Genomic DNA, 26,912 nt, shown 5'->3' on the forward strand with positions numbered 1-26,912 from the left:
GTAACATTGATTACAGAAATACAGTAACATAAAAATCACTCTGTTGTCTTTCAGAAATTGATAGAATCGGTGCATCCACAAATCTACATTCAAAATGTGATCTACATGTTTCCAGTATGTAATGCATACTTGCCTTATTTACAGTTACAGACAACAACAGCATATGCAATAAGAAACTGTTGAGCAAAAAATACCTTGGTAATCAGATGTCCATGAAAATTCAAGCCTCTTCAACAATAACATCCTTTGTAACACTGCTAAAAGCATCAATGAAAATTGAAGTGTGAAAAATGTACATTCTTTATTCTGCTGTTTGGATACAGAATAAAATTTAACTTTTCAGAAAATAGAACTATAGCTACAGCTTTGAGAGCTGTCAGTTTGCTTCTGAGGATAAAGTACATGCACTTTTTCCAGTTACTTTATTGCACATAATGTACAGTCATAAATGGTGTTTTTATTTACATGTGTTTTGGCAATGTCCACGTTTGTTTTCCCCCTTCAGAATACATTATTTTGCACAAACAAAACTTTAAATGTTTCACACAAACTGCCATAATACAAGTCAAAGCATATATGTATGTATGTTGCTTGATGTTGCTGTTTTCTCAGTTAATTCTTCTAACATCTCATTTAATCTTTGCCTTGGGAATCAGATTCCTCCCAGTTAGTCTGCTGTCAAAGACGGACATCTGAACTGCTGGCACCAAGAAATTAGCACCGCGACCTGCTGTGCCCAACACCCTTCTCCTACACAGAACCACACCACCTGCAATTAGTGCGCAGGCACATAGAAGGAAGAGCACTGTACTTTCGTTAACCAGTTTGATTCAACATTGATTACCATGTGTTAATGCTACAATTCATGTGTTATTTGGACACTATTCCATTAATAGCGTTTTAGAAAAATATATCAAATTTATTAGAAACATAATAGAGATTCCAAAAACAATTACGTACTTTCAGACCTACGAATGCGTTACTCAGATTCCATTCTGTACAATGCGCCGTTTATGACAGCTGCTACTTTTACCGAGACACAAAAAATCAGGTTTCGTATACTTAGTATGTTTCCCCCAAATTAAAGCAATTTCTTAATGGATGCCAACACACTTCCATGTTTCCCTGCATTTTCAGAGCAGAAAACTTTTTAGTGGTCCCCCTCAAACAGCACAATCTACGAGTAAGCCATTTGTTATGTATGGATTTGGGATTACTTTTTAAAGGTATGTTCAAATAAAGTATCAATGTTGTCAGTATACACTAAAAACTTTCCAAAGATGCCCCTGAAGACTCTTTATAAAATATATTCTGGATTGATAGCACAAAAAAACCCCCAACAAACTCTTGGAGAAACCAAATTTGTTGTACTTTGCTACAACAGTTCACTTTAAAGATGCGAATAGCATTGCTCAGATTTTACTTTGAAAGGCTCTGACGTGCTTTTGTTTATATTCTGACCTACTGAAAAAAATAACAGATTTACCTTAAGATAAATCCCACTTGATTGGATCAAACAGCAATTCTCCAATTGACTTGAATGCATGATCTTTCAAATGTTAGGACAATTTAACCCCAGAATAATAATACAGGACAACCTGGCTTCAGTGACGTAGCAATACTGAAGTCATCCTTAAATTCAGCTCTAAAAGTAACTAGTTTTTTTACTATAAGCAGACAAAGTATAAATAGTTAAATTTTCAGACAGGCACTTACGTAAACTGAGAAATACATCTGGTGGACAACAATAGCTAATAAAGAATTTTGACTTTAGAGTTTTCCTTTTTTTGCTGTCCTTCAGCTTATCAGTACTTCAAAACTTACAGCAACCTTCACTACTGCATATAATGAAGAATGAGATGAAAATGCACTGTGGACAAAGTATGACAGTATTTCGTATCTAATAAAAATACAAAACAATAAAAACATTACAGAAATGCAGTAGTTCTGGGAGCAGAAGTATTCTTTAACATAAAATACTAATCTTTTGTCCCATCTGAATATTTTCACCTGGAAAGAGCACTTTACCAAGTTCAGATGTGTGTCTCGTGACAAAATTCTTTAGGAACATAAATTTTTGACCCTGAAAGGACACTTGTGCCATTATACAACCAAAAAGTCCTGATGTTATCTGTACTAAATGTCTAAGTTTATCCTCTCCCTGTGGCTGACTTTTAGGATAGCAAGGTATTCATGATCTATTAAATTAAGAAAGATTCCTGTACATGTAAAACTACATGCCATTAGAAAACTAACATCTTCATCAGAGCTAGACTGTTCTTCTCTATAAACACGCATTCTATTTTAATTCCTACCAATACTGTGAGAACTTCTTAAAATTAAGGTTCTATATCACATGGATTTCAAGATATGCAATTTTAAACATAAATTAAAGAAGGCATTTGAACAGATGCAAAGACTCATCTGAATTTTTACTATCTACAGGAGAAGACTAAACTTTCACAAAAACTGTTGATATCTGAAGAGTTATCTACATCAAGGATCTCCCTTGACATTAGCTGCAATCACTGTCCAGTTAAGATTACAAATCTGGGAGAAAAACCTGGGGATATGTAAAGGAGCCTCAGGCAGCAGAAGCTTTCGGAGAGAAATGTTTCTATAAAAATATTTGCATAGATGTACATTCAAAACAGCATTTTCTCCATTTCAATTCCCTGCATTCATGTTGCTACAGTCATCCACAGGGATAAAAATGACATAAAGACAGCCCTGGAATCTGAAATGGCTGTTGCTTGGTAATACAGTGAAAGGTGTATTTTTGTACTTTCTGCAGTCATTAGGAAATGATCTGGTTTGACCTTTGGCTTACAGAAATTGTACTCCCCTGAGCTATGCAATACTGATAGACTATAGCAGAAGTACAAACAAAAGTTCAAAACTGTGTGGCAGGAAGAGTAAGGCACTTGTGGCAAGGAAAACCTCCAGATTTCAATGTACGGTAATTCTATCTAGAAGTATTTTGTGCTTAGAAATGTCGCATGATGCAACAGTGAACCAGGTGCCAAAACCAACAAATCACAAATTACTAAGAGATTAACTGCAACCTCTGAATGGTTCAACAAAGAATCAAACTGGTTTCTGTACACCGTCACGATTTACCAATATATAGGCATCTTTGCTCTTTTGCTGTGAGCCGACAGTAATTATTTTAGAGAGAAAAAGAAAGTGTGGAATTAGTAATGCAGATGCTGAAAGGCGAGTGGCAAGACTCTATATAAGAAGAATGCCTCAAAAAATGCTACTTTGTTCCCATTTCTACTGGCACCTATTCCCCAAGGTAAAAGGCCAGAATGACCAAAGGCAACTTAATAGTAGTGTGCAGAATGTCAAGCCAACAAACAACATAAAAACAAGTCACGTTGTGTTATCTGTGGTCACGTTCTTCAGGGTTAGTCCAGTAACTCAAGACTTTACATTCTTCCGTCTTTATTTGTTTATTTTAATTAAACATGTAATGGTTAATAAACAGACATAGTCCAGAGTTAGTAGGTTGGTATTATAACATTTATTAAAATAATGCTATGGGTTAATAGAAACAGCAAAGAACCAAAGAATTTAAATGCAAGCTATGTAAAAACCCAACTAAAACCCAAATATGTCTAATGTATTCATCCAGTAGCTAACTAAAAGCCCAAGAAAGACAACACTCCCAATATAATAAAGTACTGCAAAACAATTGGCAATTTTTCAGTTATCAAAATTGTGGGTTTTGCATTTTGTATCCTTTTTTCTCAATCAGGAAAAAAATTCTTTTGAATGTTATATAACATACATATAAAACAAGATAGAAAAATACATTATAAACTTGTAACAATGGCTGTAAATACATTATCTTACATGTTTCTCATAGGCAATAGGTTGGTTATGGTACATACATTGCATGAAACTACTAAGATAATAAAGAATAGACAAATACATGTCATCTGTACGGTTACATACAAGCGACACTCCCATCTACCCACTCTAAAAAAATTACATAATACTGTCAGAAAGAAGTCTTAAAACTACTTATTTTAATAAAGAAAAAGTAATTAAAGAATGATAATACTGAGAACCAAGGCATTCAGAGATTTCAAAAGTCATGCTTTTTTTTTTAAGTTCATCCAAAATTTTGTCAACTAAATTTTCAGAAGTTTGTTCAGAGCAAACATTACTTTCACATGTCACACATCTATATTTCATACACTTCCCCTCTGCCCCAGTAAAAGACCTTTGATAAACATCTAAAATGTCCAGGTTTTATCATAGTTGAGATGAAACTGGATCAAATACTGGTATTGTTTTAGCAAATCTCTCTTCAAATGTTTGAGTGTCGCAAGTTTATTCAACCAACCAAAATAAAATCAAAATGGCACAGCATATACTGTAAATAAGATCAACACAACTGTATGTGTAACAGGAAGACAAAAGCCAGTGGCACAATAAACAAAAAGCTAGCTGAATACGAAGGATGAATGTCTATTGCATAGTAAATAAACTGATAATTATTTCCAGGTGAGACAAGATGTAAGATGAGGTCACCATGCAGGTGCTTAAAAATGTAAGCCCTCTTAGCTTACTATTGACCTTTCATTTGGAAGCTGTGAAGATTTGCAGGAGGAGAATAAGTTGACAAGAGGGGAATAACGTTATCACCTGATATTTGCCAAGCTTAGTACTGAGCCCCACACAAAGTAATACTTAATGTTGTCAGAATTAAATACTGTGCGTTCAACATCTTCAGCTCTTGCAATTGCTCAGCTGTATGTATCTCGTGGAAATAAGGGTTAAAAATAAAGTACAGCTGGACTTCAAACACCTAACTGACGTCTTTCTCCTGCTTATCTTATGAGGAAAAGCCAGTGGGCAAATCTAACAATAATCAAGGAAGAGCTGAAATAAGTAACTTGCATGCTGTTTGTCACTGCAGCAGCTGCTTGTGAAAACCAGGGACATACTCAGACTATCACTGAAAACCAGCTAAGCACTTTCGATTTCATTACCCACAGAACATCAGTTTTCTGGGTGATGCCAAAGCCTACTATATTTGATGTATATTTATTCCAACCAAAAGCAAAAATACTCATCTCCATCCCTGCACAAAAATGACATACTTCCAGCTCTAAAAACTTTTGTCAGCTAATAGTCTCATTTAGCATGAGACAGTGTATCACAGAACCCTTTGGTTTACATTGCACAAGTATGGCATTTGCTATGATTTAAAAAGTAGAGTGGTTGAAATACCAATGGGCTGGTTTGGCAAAACATTAACAAATATTTTATGAAATGAGATTTTGGCAAAGTCACGTCACACTAGTTATGGCAAAAATCAGGTAATTAATATGGTCAACTCATCATTTGTCTTCCCTCACAGCTTCTTTCACATACTGGGCGACTGAGTGGCATGCAGTAACTTGTCTGAGGGAGAAGCTGATTATACAAGACATTTGACTAAATGACCATGAAGAAAATAAGGCACTTCCTTTTCTTTAGACTTATTCCAATACTTAAAAAATAAAAAAGAAAGACTAAAAGGCTCTTTTGGTCTTTTGTTTCTTGACAACCACCAGAAAAAATCATTTAATGAAATAAAGGGTTTCTTTGTTCTTTTTTTCTTTTTTTATAACACTTGAAAGTATAAAATGCTACATTTCAAAAAATATATTTTTTTCTGCACCAGCACCCTTGTATAGTAAAAGTATCTACTTTTTTGTTCATTTTGTTTCAATGCACTACACTTTATCTACAATTTCATTACATGTATACAGCAAATAGGCAAGCATGGCTTTTACATCCTTAATGAAATTTTTTCTATACAGGGAGGTTTTAAAAAAAATATTTGAACAGTTTGCCCAGTAATGTGACACATAATGCATGTACCTTGTTCTCATGTAATCTTCCAAGGAGATTAAAATATGGTTAAAATAATTTAACGCAGATTTTGTTTTAATAGTGTTGCTGTTTTGTTCTCTGCATTAACGTAGCTCTAAAAAATCATCGTCATCTGCATTTCATGGCACACTTTCCTTTAAAATGTCCAATTTGGCAGGCAATATTAAAAAAGGCTGCAACATCTGCCCTTTGAGGGCACCGGTAGTGACTAAACAGCATATCAAATTTTGAATACTTTTTGGAATCCCTTCCCCAATGACGTCCCTGACCAAAGGTTCATGCATGATGCATCATCACACAGTACATTCAGAGAGAGCTTTGACTTCCTTATTTTAGTTTTTTCTTTTTTTTTTCTTTTTTTTAATTTTTTTTTTTCTGAGAAGAAAAATATTCCTAGAAGTCTCTCACAGTAACTGCCTCTGTCATTGGGTAGTTAAGGGACATCTGTCTCCATCTCGTGCGAGGCCTCCTTACCGTTCGCTTGGGGCAGGACACTAGAGGATGATCAGTGCGGAGGGATGAGTTGGACCTTATTGCTTTACTACTATTCAGTGCAGGTTCTAGAACCACTTTCACCCAAACAGGAGAACAACAAAAAGCGGAGTTGGAGGACAACAATTTCTTTGTCTGTTTTGTTAGATGGTAAGACGAACGGACAAGTGCCCCAGCTCGCTGCACTGAAGACAGGCAAGCAAAGGCGTTTACCAGTTAACTGATCAGCAGGCAGGCATGGTCAGGTCATCATTGGGTGAAGAGTTCAGAGGTCAGAAGGTCATAGGTTAGTTGCCGGTGGCGGCTGGGTGGTTAGAAACAAAAAAAAAACAAAACAAAAAAGAAAGAAAAGATAGAGAAGAGATTAGTTCCAGCTAGTGACGGCTTAATGACAACATGAAAACTAATCACAACTAATAAAAACCAAGCATGTTTAATTCTGACATACTGATTGACACCATCTACAGAATGCAATAAAATCATGACAGCCCTCCATCATGATTTGGACACGTGAAGGAGAAGCCCGCTCCCACAAAACCGGTTAACAGGAGAAATAGAGATAAAATACGACTATCGACTAATGGTTAGTAGCAGTCGATGAAGGAAATTGGAAAACAAAAAACAATGAACAGTTTTGGAACTGGGTAGAAGATTTCTGGAACAACAGTCAGTGCACAGCATCAGTATCTGACTGCTATTAAGCATTAGTATCTCCCCAGGTGCAAGCATTAAAGCAACTATTAATGATGGATGTGATTATTAATAACTGGTTGTTAAAAGAATGGAGTCATCTAAGGAATTCTGGACTTAGAGAAACAATTTGGATCAACAAACTATGGGCCAAACAAAGGGTTTTTGTTCAATAAATTTTTTATTGCCTTTCATTTATTCTATTTACAAACAACATGGAATTTCTTGGCCTCATGATACAAAGCAATACTAAACTGTAGTCTAGCAACGTAGGCATCATCGTGGGAACCAGGAAAACGCTCAGCCTTCTACTTTAGCCAGCATTTTCCCGTTCAAAATACTATTTTACACATATAGGACACTTATAAAATGCACTTGCATGTAAACACTGTAAAAGTCCTGCCATTTTAAAGTCTATACTTAAAAGCTCTAAGTACATCAAAAAATAGAGAAAATATCTAATTGGTACTAATAAGGCATTTTAAAACTACAAACAGCTCTCTTTATTCATTTTCAAAGCTAATACTCTGCAAATACAATAGAATCTGACATTTCATATACATTCCTGCTTTATATTTTTATATTTTAAAAGAAGCCACCTGTAAATACTATTTTCTCTTAAAAAAAAACCAAACAAAAAAAAAACAAAACAAAACAAAAAACCAAAAAAAAAAAACCCCCAAAACCACAAACAAATTACAGTAAAACATAAAAAAGTTCTCAAGTGGAAAGTTATCATTCCAAATGTTCTGGAGCTGTTCCTTCTTTAATCATTCTCTCACATTCTCCTTCACCAAACTTGGTCCACTTAACAGTAGTATGATTTTTTTTTTTTTTTATTTTTTTTAAGACTCATTCAACAGCTTAATTATAGCTAAAATAAATTCTGAGGTTGATAAAAGTTTTTGTACTGTTGCCATTTTGACTAAGGCAGAGGAGATGAAAGTGAGAAAGGTATTCAGTGCAAAGTCAGATTTGTGCCATTACATAAAATGAAGTCCAGTAGGTATAATATTCACAGATAGTATTGATTTAGAAATCCTTCTTGTGGGCTAATTTATGTTCACATAATAAAAATGGCCTATCATTTAGGATACAGTTCATAACACTACAAAAAACATTACTACTGTAACGTAAATGAGACCACATGCTCCCTGATTTCAGAATCATGCTAAGTGGGATTCCTTTAAATTAAAACGGCTCTTTCAAAAATAAGCAAAAATAAAAATAAATATCTTATGTGGCACAATCTCACCACTTTACAGGTATACTAGAAACAGACTCTTAAAGCATTTTGATACGGATTACAATTTTGATTAAATGGTATTAAGATTTATATATAAATTATGTGAAAGTTGGTTTGGATAAAACATTCGAGAAATTTCTCAGCATTAATATTTCTTGTGGAGTTTATAATCAAAGCAAGCTACCTTTTAAAAATACCAGTACACCTGTGATACATCCTCTGCCAAGTCTCTGGCCTTCTACAGTACACACAGGTTTGTCAACTGTGCAACACCATTTACAGTTTATTACAATTAAGTCAGTCAGTCTCTCTGTTATATGCATCAAATTCAATTTTGTATTATTTATAAACTGGGGAGTTAAAATAAGCTATATTTTTCAACCCTTCACCAATTCTAAATGCTTAGTTGTAAAACATTTACACATTTGGGGATTCTTGCTTTAAATGCAGTGCTTATCTATTAAAAAAAATCACCCCATGCAAAGAATAAAACCTACTTAAAAAGTGAATGCAGTAGTACTACAAAGTCATCTGAAAGTGGATTTAGAATTTAAAAACCCAAAAAAGGAAACAACTTTAGACCCAATGAATGTGAATATAGATTTAGTGATATCCAACTATATTAAAAAAAATGTTCTGTATCAAAGAAAGAAAGAAAAAAAAAAAGTATTTCGGTTTGCTGACATTGTTTTTCACGGCTACAGCTACAGAAGTATACTGGTGACAGCACTACCAAATAGGTGAGTAATGTAAATACTGATAGTACTTTAATTCTACAACATAATTTTAGCACATTAAAAGAAACTGTTTCATTGCTGAACGAAGTTCTCTTCAAAATCATCGTGAAACTTATATCTGCGCACTGAAATTTACGATGTCAAATTCAAAATACAATGAAGTACAGTTGCAAAATTAATTTTTGTGTAAATTTCTTAATACACACTGGGATTATTTAGACAAGACTTCAAAATAACATTCTCCTGAAATATCAGCATGGTTTTCATGCTAAGAGAGGTATGCATGACTTACTCAACAGGAGATAAGCCATGTGTGTTTATCTACCTAAGACAGTGAGCTTGCAATATTGAGAGATGAACACTGTATCATCAGAAATTGGTTGTATTTTAAAAGGTGAATTGATACCAATAATTATTTTCAATTACTTGTAAGTGACCCAGATGAAACATCCAGGCCCTTCACAAAATATTTAAAATCTATGTTGAGTAAACACTACAATGATGAACTTAAAACTACAAATTGGTATCCCCCCGCCTCTCTCCGTGCTTTATCTGTATACTTACTAGTTGTCTCAGGCAAATACCTAATTATACAAAAAGGTAGTTTCACTTGTCACCTGAAACTACCATTGCAGATCATAAAAGACCATTAGCAAAAACTGATTTTGCAACATCTGGTCTTGCTTTCAAAGACAACCAAATCCCTACTATCCATTACTCTTGTCAGAGATAGGTTATAACCTTTTTTTCTATTTAATTCCCCCTCCCGCTCTTTTCTTTTGGTAAACATGGGCTATGATTATACCCTGTTGCCCACTGAAGAGTTCTCAAGAAATGAGAAAAAGCCAATGGGCTGTAAATAGTGTGCAGTGATATAAAAGAAGAAGCAGTCTTCCAGAAAACTTAAGTAGTGTCTTGTTCTCAGTTTTATACTTTCTGTAAAGCCTAAGATCATATGCACAAATACAGCAACTATCCATTAGGGCCCTTCTTACTGTATTGCCTGAAATTTGTATTGTTTCTTGTAGTTAATTTATGGAAGGTTGTGAGAAGTGAAGTGTAGTCAATGTTAGGAGATGTCAGATCTGTCACCTGGATTTGGCTTTTGCATATTACAATATCATGGAAGCCTGCACAAGACTGATTTTGATGAGAGCAGAATAATAATACTTGGCACGTAACGCTTTGCATCCTCAAAGCCCTGTACAAAACAAGAACCCCCACAACACCCCTGTGAGGTAGGGAAGTATTATTATCCTTGTTTCACAGATGGGAAAGCATACACAGAGAGATTAAATGACTTGCTGAAACCCACAGTGAGTCAGCAGCAGGGATAGGGTAAGAATTCATCCCACATACTGCTTCCTAACCAATGTCAATAAACCGAAAATATCACTTTTCTCAATAAGCTTAAATACTTCATTCAGGGGTCCAAAGGTATTACACTTGAGGAACAGGAGAAAAATGAAGATTTACTTTCCATTCAAGGGTTAAAGAGAGATGCCCAAATATTGGATGTCATCTCACCAACAGGACTTCAAAAGTTGCTTCTCCTTCAGGTTACACATTTTAGCAGCAAAAGGCAAATACCAAGAAATAGATTTTGGCAAAAAAACCAAAACACGCTCCCTTCCCCCACCCTCAGTAATTCAAACTCAGACAACTTTTGAAGTATTATCTTCACAGCCCTTACCTTTCTGAATTCAGTCAGGTATCTGAGAACATGCATCCTCCTCATAATATACAGTACAGTGGCTCAAAAGTTTATTGGAAAAAAAGGAATCTAAATCTTCAGATTTCTCCAGACACAGACAGGAGGCATTTATTCCTTTACTTCTTTCTCATTAAGCAACCATCCATTCATTTTATTTTGCAACACCAATCTGATATTTCCACACCAATTAAAAGAGCAAATAGGGGGGAAGAAGGGGGAAACACGGCCAAATTAATTACTGTAGTACTGAATTCATAGTGTTTCCTGATACAGATGGATCTTTAAATAGTTTTTAAAAGGGAATCAGTTATATAATTTGCATTAAATGTATCACAAAGCTTATCTATTTAATTTGAGCTGGGAAAGCCAAGTTTACAAAATGTTTTTAAAACCATAAGCATTCCCAAATCTTTAAAACATGAACTGTTCATATTTTGCGGAAAAAATAATGAATGGGTGAAAACCAGGTATTTGGTTAACCAGCTGTGGTGTTGCAAATCTCATGTACACTCAAAGCACTTCTTACAAACAAGAACTGCAGAACTAAACTAACCTCGGTCTGCGGTCACAATCCTTTGGTAAGGATGGACACGCATATCGTGCCTTCGAACTTTAGTAGCCACCGCACCTAGTTAAATTGCAATTACCAAGACAAAGTTAGAAAACATTCAAAGAAAACATTAACAGCAGGTTTATCAAAATGGATTTAAATGATCATTAACTACAAAAGTTCATTTTAAGAAAAGCAACAAGTTAAGGCACAGTAGTTTCAAATCTTAATCTTAAAAAGAAGTTTATCTGTGCAGATTAATATTGCATTTATTTTAAACATCCTGGCCTTAACCTGTTTAATCCATTCATTTACAATCCCAAAATTACAGTATTTAATGAAATCTATTAGACCCAAGCACATTTAAGCTTTACTAGTCACATATTCACTGAAGTGCCTTTCTTGCAGCAGGACTATTTTAAATAATGCCATCTTTTAATACTGACAATTATTTGCTAACCTTAAGATCACTTCCAGTTCTACCACAAAAAAGTTTTAAAGCAATTCTTCAAGCCTACAGATTGTGATTTTAAACTTTAAGTCAATAAGTATGAACTGCAATGAATTAGGTGATTAGTAAAGCAAACACTATATAGAACACTTAGCAGTCAGTATACTACTATACACTCATAAATTACAGCTACTCTGTAATAATAGGAGCTAATCCAAATTAATAGCACTATTTTATTTTAAATCTATGTGCAAAAAAGTGCAAGTAAGTCACTGACTGCTAGGCCAAGCTTTTTTCAAGGCTGCTGAAAACTAAGCATTTGTTAAAATTCAAATCTGATGAAGGATCAGTTAAGACCGTTCTTGAATTCTTAGCCTTTCGTTGGGAAAGCCATACCTGAAGATAAAAGGAAGGGAATTGAAAGTTAGTCACCAACTAAAATTTGATCCCAACACCAATATCCCCAGAATACTAATAGGGATGCACTTCTCTGCCATTTTAGAAATAATTTTGCTAAGACATCTTAAAGGTCCACCACAAAAATGGACAAAATATAACATACTAGGAATGAGAATGAGCATATTATAAAATAAAACTCAATAAAAACTAATTTAGTTCAGTTAACTCTATACAATTGCTCAGATAACAGAGCAGATGTATGAAGAGCTACTGATTTAGTGCTACTTAAGCCAGAGTGTGGTCTTCCCCCAACTCTCTCCCTGCCTTTTCCTATTTTAAATACGATTATTTGGTGAGACCTGTTTTGGCCAATACACCTGTGCTCTCACATCTAAGCCCAAAAAGAATGCAATGGTTTTAGATGCCATTTTCAGAGTAATCTTCCCCACTCTTTATAGAAAATTTTGTGAGAAATCAAAAAAGTTCCCTGCGTCATATTCAATTATTATTATGGAATAATGTATTTCTTTACTCACTATTAACTGAATTTAGGAGAGGACTTTGCCACTAACCAGCAAATGACAGCTACTGCTATGATCCCTGTTACTGTGACCTTATCCCAGGACATACCCCAGGTGGACTTGCCGACTGAGGGCAGAGGAGCACAGGAGGATATTTACATGTTTGTAAAAAATAAATAAATGATGACATCATCATATGTTCACCAAATTTTGGCTATGGGGTAGCTGACAACTATAAGCGGATTAAAGACAGACCTTCTGCATATATTTGTCCTACCGTATTTATATTTTGTCCTATTAATATTTTAAAATATTATAATTTTTATTATTGATTCACTGATCCTGAAAGGCTAAAGTCTGAAATACATCATCTTTTTTACTGTAAAAAATATAAAATGGGAGCATGCACACATACAGGTAACTCAACAAGTATTTGCCACGTAAGCAAACAATTATTTTTTCAATACTTTCAACAAAATACTGACTTTGAACATTACTGTCTAGTGTTCATTAGAGATGTTTAGAATTTGTTTAAGTCAATAACTGCCACTGAACAAACTAAGATCAAAGTCCTATAAAATCAACATTATGCAGCACCAAGGTCATACACAATTCAGAACAAATGGAAGAGAAAGATTATTTAGATTGTGTAGAGGGTAGGGAAGAAAGAAACTGTTGGAACTCCTTGTTTCATATTGACCAGTTAACTGCACTGCTTTATCATTCTTGCCTTCACACAGCAAGTGTTATCACCTGAAATATTAGGAATGATGGACATTTCAACCCAATGTACGTAAAAAAAGCCATCAACAAAACTGCTAACTGTGTCATCCTTTAGTTTGCTTTATATCAATGCACTGAACTTATTTTTTGGTTACAAATTCAATAAAGACCCTTCCAGCTTTACTACTGAAAAGGAATAGCAGAATAGGAAGTTTTCTCATCCAGAGGTTACTGAACATTAAAATTGATGTTAAAGAGAGCACAAACAAATCTGACTATTTACAGGAGCCCAAATGACATATAACAGATGTCAACTGCTTAGGTTTGGGTTTTTTTCCTTGCCTGTTTATCCCACGATCCAGCATCACACAAACGTTTTGAGTAGTCTTACTAACATACTAAACACACTTAAACATTTAAATATGTTTTGCATTAAGAGTTACACCATGTGAACAGTTTTCCTATGTAGTTTTGATATACCTGGGATAAGATTGTTGCTTCAGTTTTTTTTCTTTGAGCCCCGTAACAACCTCTACCTCGCAAATACCATAAAAGCATAAGCAATTTATTCTCCAGTCATCCGCATACAAAGGTCTTACCTAATACACCACTAGGTTCAATAGGATACTCAAGGATTGATGTAGCTGGTGCCAGCGTGTAGGGGTATTCATATGGTGTGTAAATTAAACCAGCTTCGGGTCCGGGTGGAACTATTGCAGCGGTGGGATGAGGAGTTCCGTTTGGCATGACAGCGGTTTGTATTTGTCTGATCAAAGGCATTATGGTAGGGCCAGCTGGCGTAGGAGTACGCAGGGCAGCTGGTGGGAGAACAGGCGCAGGCCCAGTAATAATCCTTGGAGCCTGGGCTGTTGCTGCAAGAGAAAAGGCAAGGGCTGCTACAGTAAGCAAAGAAATTCAGAGGAAAGTATGGAGATAGCAGTACAAAACGTGGAAAGAATGGGAAAAAAGGGGAAAAGTAGGAAAGAAGAAAAATAAAAGGAAATCATTAGTACATGCGCTGATCACACAGTGCCAAAGCACACCATTCAAATGCAAACAGCTTTCCATTTTCCAGTGTGATTAAGTATGAACATGCAAAATAAAAAAGCCATTGTAAAACAGTGAGGTAGATTTCTCAAACAGGTTACACAGCACAAAAGCTCCATTTAGACCACATTTCTTCATTTATGCTACCAGGACTGCATGAGACTGAGATGCATGCAGGAGATACAAGGGAAATACTGTCATAATCAGAGTACAAAATTTAGTGCCACTATAGAGTCCACAGATACTCAGTTATGCAGAGCTGCCCTATGAATCTACAGTTCTTACATGTCTTAAAAGTGTATTTAAACACATACACAGTTCCAGTTCCCAGGATCAATAAAGATGACCTAGAAACACAATGTATCCCCTCTCCTACTCTAGCATGAAAAAAACAAACTCCCTAATGATTGATTTCCGTATCAAATTCCCCAAAATAAAATACCTGCTTTGTATTAGAAGAAAACAGGTGTTGGGTGCTTTGGTTTTGTTTTTTAAACTGTGCTAGTACATTTCATTACATGTTATCTGAAGCCTGTTGGTACACAAGATTAACTTCTTAGAACACTAACACGTCAGCTGCTAACAGCCAATCTTATAGGGCTATAATTTATAGATTTCTGTGCACTACTGTCAATCTACACTGATTCCATTAACTTATCGGTGGTCTGAAAAGAGAAATGTGATGGCAGTTATTCAGATTTGAGACTGTTTTGTTTAAAAAATTAAAATATTTAAAAAATCACAAGTGCTCAGAGTGAATTCATAATTAAACAAAACAAACACACCCTCCAACTTTTTCACTTTCTTTCTTAAATGGAAATAAACCATTATTGCTTCTAGACCCTCAAGTTTTCAGTAAAATCAAAACACAAACAATGAAACTGTATTATCAGAAAAAGTGAATATGAGTGTGGAAATCTCTAGTTAAAAAAAAAAATAAATCTCAATCTTCCCGCTTACACTGATACAAATAGACCAGTGGGAATACATCAAAGATATTGTTCCAATTAATACAAAGGTTTCTATGCAATAGTTTGCATCAATTTCAACTAATCCAAAACCATTTTACTCATAAATTTGCAATAATTTAGAGACTAAAATACAGTTAAAACTCATCTAGCTTTAAATATTGCAGTGTTCACTAGGGCTGAAAGATTTACCATTACCATTGTAGTGGTTAAAAGCCCTTGCTTATGTCTCTTTTTGAATCTGAATTATTACACTGGTGTAAGCAGTCTCAAATTGACCTAACTGCATTCCAACCTTTAAACATATTCAACACTGAAATGGTGACTGTGTGGAGAAACAAATTTGCAAATATCAGTAGGCCCTTAGTGAAAAGAGTGATTTAACTGTGCTTATATTTGACATCTGTATCACAGCTACAGCAAAATTTACTTTGGAACAGTATCAGCAGCTACATTTTCAGGAGGAGAAATTAGATTTTCCACTAGAGAAAACAGTTTTTATCACACACGATAGGTATACACTCTCATTAGTAGGTGTATTTAATTAATTTTCAAGTGTAAACCTGTGCATACATGCATTTGCAAAAGCATTTTCACACAAATGTAATGGAAGAAACTGTAAAAATGGCTCATTACATCACTGATCCCTGTGAACTCGGCTGTGAAATCAGTTGATGAATTGTTGGAAAAACATAACGTTGGGGGGACACATGCAAGCAAGATGAAAGGAAGGAATACAATACAGAAAAATGTATCCGCAGTATCCTGGACATCTGTAACATTTTCAAATTACACCTCTAAAGATAAAACTGAAAAGAAGTCTATTGCCCTTTATACGCATTTAAGAAAAAAAAAAATACTGTAAAATAGAAAAATCTGTCTTAAGGGTTGAATTTTTTTATCTATATATTTGTAAATATTTCAACCAAGACATACTGTTGAAAGAAATGGGAGATGATGGACTAAACAAAAAACCCCAAACTGATAGAACTTATCTCCAGAAGATCTTTTACAACAGCTGCTTACTGTTTTGTTGGGTTTCCACTGCTTTCTATTCTCAAACACAGCTGCTACTGCACATTTGCCAAAAAGTAGCTTTAGGAATCAAAACCAAATCAAATACTACTATGGCATTGACCCTTGGAGTTTATGACATGCTTACGTGATTTGATGTTGGCATCTCTGTAGGTGCCATTCAGAATTGCAAGCTCCATCAGCTGCATCTTTTTAAGGCTGTCTTCTCCTTCTGCCTGCATGTGAAGAGACAGGAAGAAAGTCAGGCTTATTAATTTACTAGTGCACAAAATCTAAGGGACCTAGAATAAAACGCCTTCAAGTTTAACCAAGCAAATTACCTGCTTACCATTAGGCACAAACCTGGTAAGCTTTGTCAGCTTTTCCTTAAAATTAAGTGAAAATTGCCTGTTGTCTATCATTAAGTGGTGTTGATAAATACCTTAAAAGTCTTGAAAAAGGCTCACACCATAAACTATAAAAACAGAGTTAACTGTGAGCTGTGCTTGATGGAAATTGTTTCTCAAGGTTCCAAATTTTTTTCTCAAGCTTTACTAATCGTTTTTTATGTATTCCTGAAAGGATCTTTTAAAAATGTATGTTATTGGGCTGGAGGGAGAATAGACACCACAAATTTTAAGCAACTCCAGTTTACTGTAACTTGCTCCACTCTAGCTGATACCAACTACTTAAAATAACAAACTGTGAGTAGCTTTCCAAACAGAACATCGACAACTACTCTAAGGCAGAATTCATAATTATGGCACATGTAGATGTATTCTGGTTAGGATATAATTACTATTTGCACAGCATACATTATTCTTGTTTTTTCATCAATACACATTACTTCCTTGGAGTTACCTACTCCATTGCTATATAGTAAAAAAAGCTAACTTTTTCAGTTACTAAGCAAAAATATTTCTGATTAGTACGATTTTACTTTCAAGACCAGGCAATTTCTGATCTGCCTTTCCAGAAATACTATCCTTTGTTTAGTCTGTATCTTATGAAGCAGAAAACAAGATCATGACACAAGAAACCCAAGAGAGATGGTCAGCATCTAATGTTAAGTTACTACCTTGCTTTTTATATTGAATGCCACTGATGAAATTCTCAGTCAGATGGAAAAGAGCAGCGTCAATGTCAGCTGCACTGCATTCTTCCTTTGCTAAACAAGTTTTCTTATATTTTTGCTTATCTTGTCTATTCACACAATGTTTTTCAGATATTTGGAACAGCATTTTCCAAGTTAATGGGAACCCAGATAATAAAATACTGTGCCATCCACTCTGAAAATCTTAAAGTCCGGTTATAGAGAATTATTCACCTATATTAAACCACAACTCTTTTACAGACGGTTTGAACTAGGACTTCCAAGAGCACAAGTGATTACCAAAAAATGACAGAATTAAAAGCCAGAAAGAATAGCAATCACCACCATCAAGCAAAAAAAGCCCACACCCATTTAATAACTTTGTGGCCATTACAGCAATGAACTAGTGAAACTCTCTCTAGGTAACAGGATTATTTACATGGGGTCTTCCACATGTACAGGGACGTGTTTTTTCAGGCCAGTTTGTAGGATAATGCTATATATACTTTATTGGCAAATTACAGAGAAGTAAAGCTTTTAAATCGTATCTAAGCAAATACAGTACTTAGTATGAGGTATGCGCAAGGAACACCACCCCATGAAATGGAAATTTTAACATCTGATTTTTATCAACAACTTCAAATAAACATGATAAGATGGATCAAGACTAAATTACTTTCAGATGGTAGAAATGAAAACTCTAATACTGAAGACTTGCATAAACACAAAGACTACACACAGTAAGAATCAACGTTGTTATTAAACATTCAGAACATACTGAAAGTTAGATATTTTCTTTAAACACTGTGTGACAATCCAACTTAACACCAACACTGAAAAACTTAAAACACGTTCAGTTACCATTCTAACAAAAAAAAAAATAAAAAATTGTACAGTTAAGTACTGTACCGTCCAGAAAGCTCAGACTCCATAGTCATTAAACTGAGACCCTCTGGAACACAAAATGCACTGACTACAGCACGCTTAATACGACATCCTCAGAACAGGCTTATAATTTATACGCAACAGAAAATTTTGAGTTTTTCTTTTTTTGTTTCTGTTTGTTTGTTAAGAAACTATTATACCATTGAATCTTTCCAGGTAAATTATGTACACAACCATGACACAATAAAACCAGTTCCAAGTCTATCTCCCCACCCAGACATCACAAATTCTTGTATTTTGGATATATCTCATCCAATTTATTTTACCCATAAAGACTTTCTAGCACTTTCATTCTTCTTTTCAAAATGGCTATATTTTGTTATTGGCTTTTTGCTTGGGTTCCTTTATTTATTTATTTAATTGAAAGCATGCAATGAAAAAACTCCTCACAATGTCAGCTGCATCTCCCATATAGTTCCATTAAAGTTACTAAAATTACTCACTTCCTCCAAGTAAGAGTTCTGGTGATTGATCTGACACCATTACTGAATCTCAGTAAATGCTGAGTCTTATATTCCACTTGCTAGGATAATTTTAGTAACTCTAATCCCAGATTTTGCACCACAGTGACTATTTCCCAAATATAACTACTTATAGGATAATAATTATAAGATAGAAAATATTTTTCCCTTCTGACATCTCCAAAAGAAGGAGTTATAACAACTTAAAGGCAAGAAAAGGCAAAGCAATCATTCTTACTTTGGATCTTCCAACATTTTCCTATAGGTCACTACACTGCCTATGAGAAAAGATGTTGCAATTATCTAGGTTTTACAAAGTATGTTTGCAAAAATAATAATGGACTTCAGCGTACAAAGCAGACCACCTTGTACTGCTCAGCAGCTGGTAAAAATTTGGTCTTTTAAGCAGACTCCAAAACATAGTTTAAAACTCTTCCTTAAAGACTGTATCAGTCATAATTCACAGACATAAGATGTGGACTTGCATTACTAGACATCAGAAATCTATTTCAATTTCTGATATCTTGTTTTTCAAAGCATTTATTACATAGAGAAAAAAAACCACCACAAACCTGCGAAGAAAACAAAACAAACAAAAAGCCACTAACCCAAACACCCAAAGCAACAACAAAGAAATCTCAAATAAAACCTCCAAACCATTTACACCCCATCTTTAATACTGACCACAAGGACATCATTCCGACTCCTCCCAGAAGATGGCACTGTTTATTACACAATACTGTCTCCTCAAGACATGGGTGCTTGGCACTACTCGCAACCACCCTATTAGTACTTCTCAAACCCCTGCTATGCCCTCACACCCTAACAGATGCTTGCCACCCTTCTTCAAGGTGTAAGTCACAGAAGCGGTCAGGACCCTTTCAGACACGCTGTCATGACCTTCACTATCTGGCATCAAGCTCTCTGCTTGATCCTCATTCACCAATAGCCAAACCCCTCAAATTTCCAAGAGCTCAGAGCAATGGGCGCCTGGTTTTGCCTGCCCTACCCTCTTGGTTGCTGATTCAAATGAGGCTCACCGATGCAATCTATCTTAGCTCCAGGCATTTCTTCAGGCACTCTGTTAAAGCAAAGAGGTTGCATCAGGGGTACAAAGGCAATCTCTAAAGGGACAGTATATTACCTGTACAATAACTACAACAAAGCTCAGCCATTTGTACCAAAAAGAAGCCACTTTGAGCAAACATCAATAAGGTTATTTAAAGCCAGATTTGCATTACTAAGTTGAAGCTCAAGTGATTGACTCAAACCTCTCATCCTCTTAAATCTCCAATGCTTTCCTTGTATTTCTCATGTACAATGTAACACGCAGATAAAGAAAAAACCCTTAAATGGTATCTTGAAAAATAATTCTTTAAACATAAGCACTTGCAACTGCTCACTGAATACAAATACTGAAAAGACACAAGCAGTAAATCCTGACAAAGCCAACTGTGTACAGACAACAGTGGTGACCGATTTTGGAACACAGGGCTGTAGTCACAGTAGCTCAGCCCTGCCTGGGCTAGCAATGAAAAGACCTGAAGGACACCAAACGCCAGTGACCACTGCAGTTAAGTTGCTTTCTAATCTTTATCAGAGTAGGATTAATAGTCACGAGCTTCAAAACACTAGTAACAACTACAAGTGCCCCTACATGAAGTCTCCGGGGAAACACTTTCCAAAATAAAACCATTTAAAATGAAATACACAACGCTGACAACACTGATGCCCAGATAAAACCACAATTCCATCCCCCACACAGGGCTTCAAACAAAAATAAAAAAAGAGGACTGCAGTTACGTAATAAGCTGCTGTTAGTAAATGTTTGTTTCATGTCACGAAATGGGGAGCTCACGTAAAGCACTCCATGTCATTTTTTAATGACTTCATTTCATTAACAATGTCCAAGCAATGCTTCAACCTCAGATACCCCAAGCTCCTCAGAGAATTCTTCTGTTTAATGCTTCTGAAATTATTATTAGGCACTTAAATGCCTCAGATTCTCATACAGTGTTCCCTTAAGAGTATCATACAATTTAACTTCTTATTTAGGTATGACACATACACACACATGATAGATATGGTATCAGTGTGGAAGACAGCCATACAGGCTCCAAACAAAATGCATTTATTATGTAATGCCAACGAAGGACTTCTGAAGACTGACTTCATCTTCATAGGTGACAGGTACACTATTAGATTCTGTGTACAGTCAACTCTGAGAAGCCTATACCACATTACAGTAGAGAAGGAAAGAAAGATACTACCTTAGAAGAAGGATCAAGTAGCAATGCTTGCTACAGAGCAGAGATCCACGAGGTCGCATCCAGGGGAGAGAGGCAGTGCCGGTACTTCCCTGCCATACTGCTGCTGAACTGAGCCTGACCCACATAGAGGGTGAGTGCAGCTGAATTAATTCACAAAGCAAACAATACACTCACTTGTACGATAGTAGGGACACCTTATCCTGACAAGAGCCGCACAGTCTTAACCTGGCTAAGAGTTAGAATGTACTCTGATTCTCATTACCACCAGCACCAGCAGGGAAGGCTTTCAGAATTTTTGTACAAACATACATACTTTCTCTGTAAAATGCTCATTTTCCTTTTAAAATAACTGCTTCGGAAAAGATACATACACTTTCCCTCCTCATTCCTAATAATATAGATACACTTATTTAGGTGATGTTAGTGACTTTCACTGACAGTCTAGCTTCTGAATGTCATGTATTTTGGATGACATTTTTGTAATCCTATCACACATCCTTGCATTTCAGCTGAATTCTCATGAACTGAACTGAGCCCAATCCTAGGAAAGGCTGCAGACAGTTTTATCTTGCACCAAATGTAGCCAAGTCTGCCTTTGGTTAAGGGAGCAGTCCTTTATAAGCTGTTCCAGGGCTATCGTTTTAGGATAAGAGCAGAAGCAGCAACTGGCAACAGGAAATGATGGTGAAGGAAAAAAAATGGGTAAATCAACTGCAAATACAGAGGCTAAAAATGAGTCTTGATCTTCCCCAGCCACGTGCAAGCAGGCCTCTCCCACCAGGCAGCCACAGCAATGCAAAAGCATCAAAGAACACCACTTATTTTCCAAGCACCTCATTCCAAGCACCTCAAACTTCTCATGCAGACTCCCTGCCTGCCTGCCTCACACAACCTCAGGTTAAACAGCAATACCCAACAGCAGCTTCACACCTTTCCTGCCATATCTGGAGAGACCTCCTCCTCCAGTTACCACATTTTGTTGAAGACCACGTGTTTTTCTCAACATTTACTTCAGGTAGAGAATTTTTCCAATAACACATTGCATTGTCTAGTACCCAGTTAAGGCATTAAATAATGTTACACACACTTGAAACGGAAGTGCAGAGAACTTGGCAATTATGGAAGAACACACTGTACTAATGAGCAAGGGTAGATACTCAGGACTCTTCTTCAAATAGAAAAAACCATTTACAATTGCCACATACAATCAGCATAACTTTTCTATCACTGTCTCTGCAAATATGTTAAATACAAAGACTTCTATGATTCTTTAGACTGCGTAACTGTACAAGCCATCTGCAATTCGCTAATTTAACACAAATTTTGGTAAAACACAATAGCAACACTGAAATATTTTACTGTTACTGATCTTATCCTTCTTGTGAAGGAGGCACTGCTGCCCCTCAGGGGGCTGTCACCCTGCCTTTCTACAGTCCCTAGCTGCTACACATCTGCAGCTTGGAGGCTTGTGCTGTGACACTCGCTGGACTCTCCAGGCTCTAGAACAGTTTTATCTCCCTGACAAAGAAAAACGTTCCACTGCAATTCACTTGGAGATCAGTAAGTATTCGTCAACATACCATGTGCCAGTCAAACAGCCTTTCCACATGAATGTCGCAAGGACAAAACCCTTCCATTCATAATTTATAAACAACAAACCCTCACAAACAATATAGTACAAACTCCTACACACACACATATTAAACCAAAAGACGGATCTCAGACATCAATATACTGCAAAACCAGATTGGAATTCTTGAAACTAATGTATACACACTTAAACCTATTCTATCTTCAGAAGGCCTTTCGTCATATCTAAGTTGTTAAAGAGACTGAAGTATCTATGGCAATGAAATCCTAAGTAAGCTGACAGGTAACCAGATGTGAAACACAGAAAAGAGCCTTCTAAAAGAATCTGAATGCGAGTTCCTAACCACCTACTGTAAGACATCACATTTCACTTCTGTAAAGCCTTTAACTTCTGGTAAAATATTACTCAGTGTTAAGGAAAACATCCTGTTATTGCTTCCCCTCAAAAACTTTGACAAAGACTTCCAATTTTCCCATGTCCAGAACATAAATATTGATAGTTAGTTGTTGGTAAATGTATGCTACTTAGACTTTCTCATCCCACACCACTTCTGACTGTGATGGAGCAGAAAGCCTACATGCTGAGAATATGCCAGAGGTCTTCTCTGACATCATTTTGCAGCTATTCTTGAATCAGAGGAAACTTTTCCAAATAATCTTGCGACAAAGTAAAACAAATCACTACTCTAAGACCGGCCATATTTCTTAGAGCCCTGTATAGAGCCCATCAACAATACTGTGGCACTGAATAGGCGGCAAGCTATAGCTCAGTTATTTCTCTATTTCCTTTTCAACACTGACATACACTGCTACATCTATGAGGACAGGCAAAGATAAATTAGCATCATTATTTCTTCTGGGCAACACGGTCTGCTTATCTTCTTCAAAGCAAGCTCTCAGTTCAAACGATATGCAAAGACGACTGTGCTGTTTCACTTGACAAATTCACTGGTCATTATGTTAAAGATACACTAGGGGGAAAAGGCAGCATATCTTTTTACACTTCCCATCACCTTATCTGACATATCCCTGTTTAATCATGATACTTGGCTTACCAGTAATATTTTCGAGAGTCCTTATGCCCTCCCTACCCCACTTTCCATTTCTGCTAGCAGAAAATACAGATAAGGTACAGAAAATCAGCACGAAGCACATTTTATAAGCCAGGCTGAAACACAGCATCAGTGGAACTTCTGGGTTTGCTTCACCACCTGGATACTTTGTCAATATACTGGGCAGGGGGCCCAGAGGGAATGACCAGGTCCATTCTGCTTGACCTCCAGTAATTTTTATGTCTACCCCAACATTTCTTTTGGACAGACATGACGGGCTTGTATTTAAATCACAAGGGTTTGGGCTTTCAAGGAAATGAGGTCTCCTGCATCAGTTACACTATACACACTCAACAATACTGAGTTCCAGAATCTGTTTTATATTTATTTATTTATTATATATTTATTTATAATTATATTTTCTATTTTTTTAATAATTCCGCTTTCCCTCATACCTCAGCCTTTTTATGGTGTTAATAAAACCAGTGACAATAATTTCTATATCCCACACAGAACAGCTTCAGCAATTCATTAAGCTCCAAAACAGGATGCATCTTTCATAACCCCCAAAAAATCCTAAAAGAAAAAACATTCATACAGTACCTTCTAAAATGTTTTCAAAAAGACAGAACTCTACTGAAATAAATTCACACTTTGTTAGTGTAGACATTTGCTAATATCTGCATTAAGATTCAAATGAAATAGCTATCAATAATGCAATCTAAAGCATTAGATCTATTTTTAGCAATGTACAAGCCCAATTTAAAAACTTTCAGAATTAAACACTATTTTTGGTATTTCTAATTTTGGAATGCTAGACATTCAAAATTCCTTGTCACTAGTTAGTTTAATTCTGAAACCAGGAGCTAAAGCATAAGTATACTGAATGAGGGACTATCAGGCAAGTTTCTGGTATGAGTTTCCTATATACAGCTCTATCAGAAACATCCAGAGCACCACGAACATCCCAGGAATCTGAACAAACCAGAAATCAAACACAGCCTATATTACGCAGGTCATTATTCCAGTTGTAGCCTTTCAACCAGACTAAACTATGCCCAAAACGCTTTGAGACTATGTTGACACGCTCCACTTTTATCAGGACAAATGCTTTAACCCATCCTGAGTTTAAAGTAAATTATAAAAATAACCAACCTACGCTACACAACTACGTATGATCAAGGTGGTGGTTCTAATAGGTACTGAGTACAGGCAGTTCTTAGAAATATATCAATGGAATAATTAAATACTTGTAAATTGTCTGACCTGGCCTGCAACATTTATTTTAACTCTGATATCCCAGGAGGTTTATATTCAAGTTTGAATTATATACTTGGAATGGCTGTAAATTCCCCTTAAGTGCAAAGACACTGAACTCAGGTAACAGTGAGGGGACCAACATGGAAGGAAGGACACACAGGGAACAGACAGGGCCACACTGGGTTTCAAAACTAGCATTGTGTTGCAAATTCTAAAGACTTCAGTGCTAGCTAATTTTGTTTCCAGCTATGCTAATGTTTTAGTACATAAAAAAGCCTTTCATTCTCAAAATGGTACTGAAATATGACCCCATGTTTTCATATGGAAAACATGTCCATTATGTTTTTAATTTGTTCCTACCCAGAATTACATTAAAGAATTTAAGAAATATGACAATTCATATTAAATTTAGTAACCAAGAAAGAATGTGAGAAGTGTCTCTCTACAGAGCAACAAAAGAAAACTAACTGCTGGTGACGAGGAGTACAAAGACTGTTGCTGTGAATTAGTACATCTTTCAAGTCTTAACATCTCTTACGTGTTTCATTAAACACAAGATACAGGGCTGCAGACTACCACAGAGGAATTCCAGCTGCAGTAATGACTTTTAAGACATTTTTATCTTCAGCTCTAGATGTCCAAAAAAAGTAATACTGACTAATTAAAATAATTTCATGTATTACAATACAGAATAAAACATGATTGTTTAGGCTTATCCAATTATAAAATGTTAGCATTCAGGGAGCAGCGGTCTTCCAATAGCTTCTTAGACTGTCACACTCTTGTAGTCACATTTTCAACAAGAATCACGACAGCTAAATGTGATTAAATGAACTGTTTCTGTATTTCACCTACATTCTCTTTAGTATAAATTAAAAAAAAAAAAAATGGTTTTATTTTCAAAATAACAGCACTGTCTTTTTCTATACACACACAACCACTAAAGTGGAGTCACCCAATGACTTTTTAATCTAGAACTCTCTATAAAACTATCACCTAGAAAAATAAGATTTTTTATTTTATTTTTTTTAATGGAAGATGACCCAAAATCCAACTGACCTGAGTTTTAAATTTCTAGTCTGAGGAAACACAACATTGAAAGACCTATGCACTCAATACATTTCAGTAATTCTCACAGCTGCTAAGAAGTGAATGAGTACTAAAAGCTCACAATTAGTTTCAGCTGTTCACAAGTATATAAGCCACCCATAGCTCTGTTGACTCTATCACATACATGTCTTAACGTGTGTTTTACTGGTACTCATACAAATGTTACTGTTTAAAAACCCAAGTTAAACCTTTCAAAAACACTACAGATGCCTCTCCTGTTCTTGCAGTTTCAGGACTGATGAAGCCCAGGAGGAGGGGGTGGTACTATTCCAACTGGCTAGTCTTTTCTCTTGTACAGCTGGCTAAAAGCCGCTTTCACACAGCTTAAAAATACAGAGAAGTGAAAAAACGAATTGTGAGCACTCTCTTTAGAGGACAAATATGTCAATCATATGACCTTCCATTCAAAGGCTCAAGCTGCTCAAGGCATGTGTTGCTAGGCACAAGGCTTTCTTTGCTATTTACTGGGCTTTCTTTTCAGCTTTTAGAGACTGGCCAATGCTTATTTTCCTGAGACAGAAGCAAGAACCTGGCGCTGCCTGGCAGAGGCTGGCACAAAGGGCCTTTGAGGAACCTCTTCCCCAGGGAGCTACACCGCTGGGCCCACCTGACCAACTAACCACATTCCCTTATTCACAAATAGATCCCTAAACTATGGCTATCACATGGGCAAGCAACGCTTCCTGG

At 35.9% G+C, this 26,912-nt stretch overlaps 1 protein-coding gene across 8 annotated transcripts in view; it reads right to left on the reverse strand.

Moving 5' to 3' along the window:
• Nucleotides 1-276: 276 nt before the first annotated feature.
• Nucleotides 277-26,912, reverse strand: part of QKI (QKI, KH domain containing RNA binding) — a 157,981-nt gene continuing 131,345 nt past the window's right edge. For 2 of the 8 annotated variants that reach the window (XM_065680436.1, XM_065680439.1), the window contains 4 exons: nucleotides 16,593-16,680; nucleotides 14,015-14,287; nucleotides 11,325-11,399; nucleotides 277-6,688 (listed from right to left, as the gene is read on the reverse strand). In XM_065680436.1, coding sequence (XP_065536508.1) covers nucleotides 6,672-6,688; nucleotides 11,325-11,399; nucleotides 14,015-14,287; nucleotides 16,593-16,680 — 453 coding nt within the window. In that variant the 3' untranslated portion in view covers nucleotides 277-6,671. Of the gene's footprint in view, nucleotides 6,689-11,324; nucleotides 11,400-12,050; nucleotides 12,169-14,014; nucleotides 14,312-16,592; nucleotides 16,681-26,912 lie in introns of those variants that run through there. The other 6 variants (XM_065680434.1, XM_065680437.1, XM_065680440.1 and 3 more) reach the window with 4 other exon arrangements.

This window comes from Lathamus discolor, chromosome 5 (genome assembly GCF_037157495.1).
Source record: "Lathamus discolor isolate bLatDis1 chromosome 5, bLatDis1.hap1, whole genome shotgun sequence".
Taxonomy (NCBI): Eukaryota; Metazoa; Chordata; class Aves; order Psittaciformes; family Psittacidae; genus Lathamus; species Lathamus discolor.